This window comes from Mus pahari, chromosome 2, assembly GCF_900095145.1.
Source record: "Mus pahari chromosome 2, PAHARI_EIJ_v1.1, whole genome shotgun sequence".
NCBI classification, from domain to species: Eukaryota; Metazoa; Chordata; class Mammalia; order Rodentia; family Muridae; genus Mus; species Mus pahari.
This window is the reverse complement of record NC_034591.1, coordinates 37,636,094-37,644,832: the sequence shown is the minus strand read 5'-3', so window position 1 is coordinate 37,644,832 and position 8,739 is coordinate 37,636,094. Positions and strand designations below refer to the sequence as shown.

At 41.9% G+C, this 8,739-nt stretch overlaps 1 protein-coding gene across 1 annotated transcript in view; it reads right to left on the bottom strand.

Moving 5' to 3' along the window:
* Positions 1-8,396, bottom strand: part of Tes (testin LIM domain protein) — a 39,826-nt gene extending 31,430 nt beyond the window's left edge. The window contains exon 1 of the mRNA XM_021190406.1: positions 8,232-8,396. Coding sequence (XP_021046065.1) covers positions 8,232-8,258 — 27 coding nt within the window. The 5' untranslated portion in view covers positions 8,259-8,396. The remainder of the gene's footprint in view (positions 1-8,231) is intronic.
* Positions 8,397-8,739: the final 343 nt, after the last annotated feature.

Here is an 8,739-nt window from a genome sequence, read left to right as displayed (position 1 = left end):
AAAACAAAACAAGCCACATTTTTTTTTAAAAACAGCTTGGTGTGTTTTTATTTCAGTAACTCAGTTTTGTTGTTTTTAGAAAGTCAGTCCATGATAGATTTTTCTTAAAATATTGTTCCTTACCAGATCAAAGAAATAATATTATTATATTCATTCCAGCCCAGCCAGCACTGTGGTAAATTTTCATGTTTGTCTTGCTCCCCCGCCCATTTCAGACCCCCCCTTTTTTTCCTTTCCAATGCTTACACCTTAGTATTCTAGACTACATAAACTCAACAAGGGATGTGGATGAAAATCCAGTCTAGAGTCTATCATCTTAAATGTAAACCACTTTAAATATCCTCTATGTAAAACAAAGCATAACTTTTTGAGGAGTCCCAGTTACTTTTACTAGAAGCCAGAACCTTATAAAAGAAAAACACACACCCTTCACCACAGTGACTCACTCGATCAGGCTATCATGATGATGTGTCCATATAAAACCAAAAGTCTACCTTAACATCTGCCTGACCATTCTGCAATGAAATACAATGTCACTTTATTCGCAGGAAAACACAATATCACTTTATCATCACATAAAGCAAAAAAAAAAAAAAAAAAGGTTCCTGACTCTCCACTCTCCACCAAAGCACTTGAGGCTTCCAGCCCAGTATTCTGGGCTCAGCTTGCCACTGTTCAGATAAGAAGCTATGCAATAAACTCCTGGAAACTCCTTTTTATAGTTTTTAAGATAAACACAAAGCTGAATCACTCCCAGTTGGAGGATGAGTCAAGTGTTTCATCCATCCTTTCTGTCACTGGGCAGCCATGATCCCTCCAGTCCTCCGAGGCTGGCTTCACAGCAAACCCTCCCCACCCTGAAGTCTTGCCCTAACCTGGTCAGACCTCAGGCTGTGGCAGGATCAGAGAAACTGAAGATGGTAAAGTATCTCTTTTACCTTGGGAGCCAAATAAACGCAGTAAGCATTATGATTTCATGTACCCTTTATTACTCTAGGCAGTTATTTAAACAGGAACTTAAGTGGATTGGGACACTCAGAAAATAAAAAGTAGAGGTAGCTGTTTTATATGTGAGTCAAAGGCTGCAGTTGGGTTGCTGAAAAACTTAATCTTTACATTCCAGTCTCCAACACAGGGTTTGAGTGCTTACTTACACCAAGAACAGTGACATGGCTTTTCTTTAAAACCTTGGAAAGGTTGTTTTGCAACCTGTTTTTCATTTGATTAGTCTTGTTTAGTATTTCTGTGGGATATATTTTTTTTAAGTTTCCTTAATCACAATTCATATAATTTCTCTGAATGTTTCACCATCTTATAAAAAAGAAATAGTTTCCTGTATGCCTTGAGCATTAATGATCCAATAGACTTTTAAAAAATCATATTCGTTACCATGGCAGCAGTCGCCAAACAAAACCTCCTGAGCACAGCAAACAGGAATCCAAGACTGACACTCCTCACAGGGCATTTGCCATCAAGAAGACTGAATGTGGCTACTTCAGAAGGGAAAGGATGTAACGACTACTGCCTCACTTCATTATGGGTGTTTCCACACGTCGGCATGGAAAACTGCTTTACCAAGTTCTGCCCCAGTGGCCAATCTTTAAGATAAAGACATCAAGAATTCCAAAGTTGGCAAGGTTAGTAATGATGCCCAAGACTCACCACCCACACTCACCCAAACTTCCCACTGTGTTAGGAGATCCAGGACACTGCTAACTTTTAAAGGGTGCGCAGGAGGTTTGTCACCCTAGCCCTGCTGGTTGTCATCTGTCATCTAATTTTATTTATTCTTTCTCCATTACTTTCATGAGTGTAAAATCTGTGTCTTATTTGTTCAGTCCTATAGTACCATAGTCTGTTCCAACCCTAGATCTCATTTAAAAAAAAAAAATCAAAAACATTTTTTAAGAGACAAATCTTAATTGAAACATGATGCTTAAAACAGTTGAGTGCTCTTGTTTCTCATTTCTCCATATACCAAGGAAAGTAAGGCTTCCTGTGTACGCTCATTTGTCCCATATCATTAGTTTCTTTGTGGAATTCACTGATACATTGAACAGTTACACACCATACCATTTCCTCTGTGCATGTTTTCACGTGTATACTTGTGGCCTGCGTGATTTTTAACGACCATGGAGTACTCTCCTTGGTAGACTGTTGGCAATGACTTTTCATAGCCAGGGTCATGGGCTTTTGAACCTTAGAAATAATCTCTTTCACCTATTGAGTTTTTCTGAACATAAATACTGAGATCCAAGGTGGCCCACATAATTTAAAAAAAAAAAATAGATCGATTCAGATCTACTATAGCCTAGTATGATGTGAAAGATATGCTGATTAAAAATAAAGGAGAAAGTCCCGTACATCGTTAATCTTTGAAGACACAGACATGCCCAGCACGTTTACTGACTTTCCCTGCTTTCTAAGCACAGTGTGTACTTTGGTTTGTACAAAGAAGTTGTATTCAAATTGCATCATGGAGCCAAGCGCTATTCTAATTTTCAGAGAAAGAAAATAAATTGTAGCCCCAAGAAAACCCTACAGAGTAACCCTTTTCCATACAGTGACGGCCCCTAATATAAAAATCTACTCTGAGTATTTCCATAACAAACTCGAGAGACAGCCCATCATTTTGGTGTTTCTCACTGCTTCTGAACCAAAGTTTTTATAAGCAGGAGGGAGATGAACTGTAATAGCTTCTTCAACAGAAGGGTGTCTTGTGTTTTCCTTTGTTTTGTTTTCTTCTCTGCATTAGCTGTCTATGCCAGTAAAACTTGGAGCATCTGCCATTGGAAAATGCATTTCCTACTCACAAAATGGGAAGACTTCTAGCAAATATGAAGTCCAGGAGGTAGAGAACTTCCCGAGCTCACCGGGACCTCTGCAGATGCTATGGCTGACGCCCTAAAAGAGAGAGCCCAACACAGGTTCACTACTACTCAGGACCACATTGAACACAGGCAAGAGAGAATGACTCTTCTGCTTCCAACACAAACTGAGACCTTGAAAGAATCCTAGAAGATACGGTGAGGGATGATGCTACTGGAGTTTTTTTTGCCTGTCAAAGTCTCCCAGGAATGACTTGTCGTGAGCCTTTTACTTTTGTAGACTTCTATCTGGTAACTTCAAATGTGGACTCAGCATACAAAACCCAGCAGGGTAAGATGGTAAATTTACTGGTAGAGAAACCACTTCTTCAAACCTAATTTCTTTAAATAATCAAGTACAAATTCGTCATACTTTATTTGCATGACATAGTTACTTAAGCACAGTGTGTAAGCTGGGTGATAAAAGACTCCAAAGATAGACTGCATGATAAAAGGAAGATGAATTTTAAGGATTATGGTTCAAATTCATAGTAAGGCTCTTCAATTTCAGATTAAGTAATCTGAACTGGGGTTTCTCAATCATCAAAAAAAAGGACAGTATGGCCCTCAGAGGACAGTTTTGAGCAAGAACCAAAATTATCAAATATGAATTTATCTCTCACCCTTAATATCTGGGTAAAAAAGGTGAAGCTATAAATGTATCTGTCATCTACAAACTGACTATCTTAAGAGTTAAAGAAACACACTTTGGGAATTTAGAATCAGTTGTTTTTCTTGTAGACAAGAACATGGGAGATTTCCTAGAAGAGGGTGCATTAGTTACAATAAGACAGACCTTAAAGAATGGGTTTATAAGATTAGTAGTGTGGAGACTTGTAGGTTAAAAGATTTAGTGGTGAACTTGAAACACGAACCCGACACAATGTTATTTAGGAATGAGTACATAGTTGTGACTATATCCCTGTTCACTGTCAGCTTGACAGGATCTTACAGTCCCCTGGGAGGTAGGCCTCTGAGCATCTTTAATTGGTTTAATTAAGAGGGGAAGGTGGCACTGTCTCCCTATGCTTGTATCCTAGACTGTAGCAATGGAAAAGAGGAGCTGAAGAGCAGTGTATACTCATGGCTGTGCGTTACCATCATAGATTTGCCATGACCAGTTCCACCAAGCTCCGAACATCTTGTCTTCCCCACCATGGTGCACTTTATTCTTGAGCTAGTAGCTTTCTCCTTCAGTTATTTCTGTCAGGGTAGTTTACCACAGCAACAGGAAAAGAAACCGGGACTTAGCTATGAGCTACCTTCCTTTCTTCTGTAGTTTCTGAATCAAAGCATCTACCTCTAAAGCTAAGACCTCCCTTCCCTCCAATGTACATCAATGATCCTTGAAGAAAATGTGTTTCCAGTGTGTTCTGAACCAAAACTCCTGGAAACAAGCTGTGTTTGCAGAGTGACTGACTGATTGGAAGTTTAGTACCATGGGGAGATTGGGAGGGGCAGAATGAAGGCCCAGGAGCTAATGACCTTATCTTGGGCTAGTCCTAGCCCTCTGGAACAGCCATTCCCAGCCCGTCTGAGTCTGATCTGATAACTAATAGACTGAAGCCTTTGGGGATCTATTAACTTACAAGACCATTATCTCACCGAGACTCAAAAGCTAAGAATGTCATCAGAGAGCATCTTGCATCTGGGGCCTATAGGAAACCTCCCCCCATTTTGATGACTGCATCTCTGACATATTTTAAATTTGCCTTGAGTTATAACTTGTTTGTTCTATAAAATCAGAAGGTGTCATGAAATTGCCTCCACGTTAGAACATGGAATGCAAGGTAACTTAAATCTGTGTTCCTGTGTTCTGGGTTGCTCAAAATGGCTCCAGAATAAACCAAACCAACCCTCCCTCTCTCCCTCCCTCCCTCTTTCCTCCTTTCTTTTTCTTTTTTCTTTTCTTCAAGATGAGAGTTTTAGTTTTTGCATCAACAGTTTTCTACATCGAGGAAGGATTCATGCAGGGACGCTAACTAGATCTGAGGGCCCAGATTTCCAACTACTTGCCCCTCCCCCCCCCCTTAATCAAGGGACTACCTATAAGAAAAGGCTCTTTCTCTATCTAATGCAATAATCTCTGTGGTTTTGAAGCCTTTCCAAGGCCACTCACTTACACTTCCTATCCATTTTGGGGTAATAATTTGAGGTTTTTAAACAAATCTGAATGGCAGAGAGGGACTTGTTTAAGATGCATCTCATTCTTCCTATGTAAAGTTAAAGAAACAAAGAAGTTCAAGAAAAATACGTAAGATGTTAGCATAGATTTTTAAAATAATAGATTAAAATGAAAGCCCTGCAGCAATTCTCAGCAGCATAATGGAAATCACTGGAGTCTTTCTCCTCGTATATTTTGAAGAATAAAATTTGATTTTCTCAGAGAGAGCAGCTCTGAGGGAAAACAGCTGTTGATGGGCCATGATTTCCCCACCCACCACAAAAATGAGGCTGATTCTACCTCTCAGTCATTGTTTATTTCTGCAATCAGATGCAGATTTTTTTACTCACACAAAGTAAAAGGGATGCAAGATACAGGGACAGGGTCCAGCTGAGTGCTTCAAAGGATCCGGTATGAACATAAAAGTCAAATTCTTCTCTGAAACATTGTTGAAACAAAACTCTGTGTAGACAAGCTAGCTTCCACATCCTAGCAACAGCTCTTACTTCAAACAAAACAAAATGCAGGAAAACAGCAATTATGAGACCCAGTGTGCCGTGATAATGGTGACAATGGTGATAATGGTGACAATGGTGATAATGGTGACAATGGTGATAATGGTGATAATGGTATGTAACTGCAAATCAACATAAGGGCAAGTTCATGGAGAAATCTCTCCGTTTATCAACCAAAACTCTTACAATAGTAAAACCCACCCAGGTCACTAAAAGGTAGAGACTGACCTCTTTAATTCTTTTCACAGGACATGTTAATGAAAAATAAATAATATTTTCCATCTGCTGGGGAAAATTCCTTCTGAAATCAACAATACAATGTAAGGGCTTTGGAAGGGGAAAATACCACATATCCCAAGCTACAAGTCAAATTGATTTTTATTTAAATGCATCTACATTTCCATCTCCACACTGCCTTTGCTTTCAACTGTACATTCAAATCATGGCTTTTCTCAAGTCCTTAAGAAGATCTGAAACTATTTAGATTTGAAATCCAGAGGAAAAAGCCTTGGAGGTGAGTCAGAAAGTCTTGGAATATTTCTTTAAGTGTGTTAGAAAGCAACTTATAAGTAAAACATTCCCTAAATACATATTTCTTTTGAGATTACGGTTTAATCAAAATCAGAATCTTCAAACTACTAGGGAACTTTTTATACAACCCACTAAAAAAATAGCTTAGGAAGGTAAATCAAGAACATGACTGATAGGGTTTCTTAATAATTTACTAATAGAGGACCCTTCTGAGAATCACCAGAAGTGACAGTGTCATAAAATAAAGATGTATTAACAGTATTGCATAGTCTTTAAATTTCTGAAATCTTTTTTTTTTTTTTTTTCTTGAGGTGGGATGGAAAGCTATAAGCTTACAGTTACGGTAAAGGCACTCGGTTGGAAAGATATCCTTTTAAAGTAAAGGCGTAATGGAAGAGGATAGCTATGCCACATTTGAAAGGATTTATTTATTATAAAGACTTCAGAAAACTGCTCGTAAATATCTGCACTTTTTTTTTTTTAACCATTGTAAACCATGTAATTCTTAAGTTTGGACCTTTCTCTGAAAATTATTGTCTCAAAGAGTTTGTTTTGTTTTGATTAGAGTCCTTTAAAAAAAAATAGTTTTTAGGATCACAGCAAAACTGAGCAGAGGTATGAAGCCCCCACCATGGTCTGTCTTCACATGTCTAGCCTGCCCCTCATGATCAACAACACTGTGGTTCAGAGGCAGCCATTTATGAGACACACCGGCTTATCACTGTTTCCCAAGTTCAGATTCCACACTACAAGTTCACTTTTGTTACCCTACATCCTGTGCCGTTTGACAAACACACGAGTAAGATATATCCACCAAGACAGTATCCCACATAATAGTGTCATTATTTAAACAATCCTCTCATTTGCTTATTTTTCCCTCCCTCCCTTCAAGGACAGCATTTCCAAGCAAAGACAACCTATCATTTGGGACAAATGCCTAAAAAGAGTGCTTATATAAAAACTCAGTAAGTTCAGTGTGTGTTCCTCAACAGAAGACTACACAACACATCAGCTGTTTTCTAAGTGGCAAGCACAGGTAACCAAAAAACATGTTAAAAGAATAAATATCAAACAGGAAGAGACTAGAAAGCATCTTCTATTTCCTGTTCTTCCCTTCCCTTCTGAGTGTTGATTTTAATCTGAAGAGACCAAGGAACTGTTCCCTAGGTTCAAAGTTTTATTTATCAACCGCTTCCTAAACCTCATACCTTACACTTGCATACGATCTGAAACCTTCACTTCTGGCACCAAATAGAAATTCCCTTTTAGAAGATGAACCTGCAACTGCAAAGCCGCGAGAGAAGAAAGTTTTCTCAACTTGTCTCTCTTACTCTGCACAACTTCCTTCCTTATTTGATAAATGACCAACTAATTTAAATTCACTTGAAAGAAAACAGGCGCAATTCCCGAGAACAAGATCTTTAAGGTCGAATGTTACAAGAGAATGTGACGTCAGCATTCTTTTGAGTCATAGTCTGGCCCCCACCCCTTTCTCCCAGGCGACCTGAGAGACCTAATCTCGGAGCTCCTCAGGTAGGGCCTTTATAGCCTGGACACCAGGAGCAGCCATGAGGGTGCTCCGCAGGCGGGGCCGCTGAGCACCTGCAATGACCGCTGTCTGTGGCTGGCTGCTAAACAGCATTTTCTTTTGAGAACTAACTCCGCAAGAAGGAGACCGTGTTTTGGCACTCGTGCCATAAGTGAAACACACACACACACACACACACACTCCCCCCAAAACTCATCACTTCAGAAGTTATCAGCAGGCGCGGGTGTGAAGGAAGTGTCACCACTCAGCAGCCACTTTAGAGCGCCTGGGGCAGCCAGACTGCAGGGGAGGAGGACGTCAAAGCCACATCACTGAATCACACAGGCTCCCCAGAGCGCGGCTTCCCCAGGCAGGAAGCGGTGTCAGCCACCATCTCGCCTAAGACTTCACCCAAGGCTTGGGGGAAGGCGTGGCCGAAAGGTTTTCCGAAAAGTTTCAGGCGCAGCGACAGCGAGTCGCAGGGTCCGACTCCACAGCGACAGTCACCCAAGGGATCGGGGTCCGGGGAGTCATCCTCCTGCCGCACCCACCGGGTCTGGTCCCGGAACACGGACCAACTCCCGCGCTCAGGTAAGGCGACCACGCCCGCCGCCCGCTCCACTCACCTTCTTCATTTTGGTTTCCAGGTCCATGCTGGGCGTCGGAGGGGCTCAGTCCCGCGTCCGCGATCTCCGCTGCGGGAACTCCGGCGCCGCTACCGCTGCTACTCAGCCTGCGCCCTCGAACTTCCGCAGCCCGGTTCGGCAGCGGCTGGGACCTGGAACAAAGAGGCCCTGGCAGCCAATGGCAGCGGGGCAGCGCCGGGTAGCGGCCAATCAGCGCGCGCCGCACGCACCTTCGCGGCCGGAGCGTGCGGCTGGCAAGGTGAGGGGCGGGGCCGCGAGGGGCGGGGCCCTGCGGAGTTCCCTGGGTGCACGGACTTAGTTTCTTCAAAGCCTAGCACCCACCCGACCCGTGTGGGGGGCAGCCTCTCCTCCAGCTGAAGAGTAGGCCCATACCTTTACATTTCGGTGGTTGTACTTGTGAGTCCCAGGACTTTTCAAGCAGGCCAAGGGGAGTGAGTGATCCTCCCAGTACCAACTTCTTGGCTGATTTTGGAGACCAAAGGAAGTC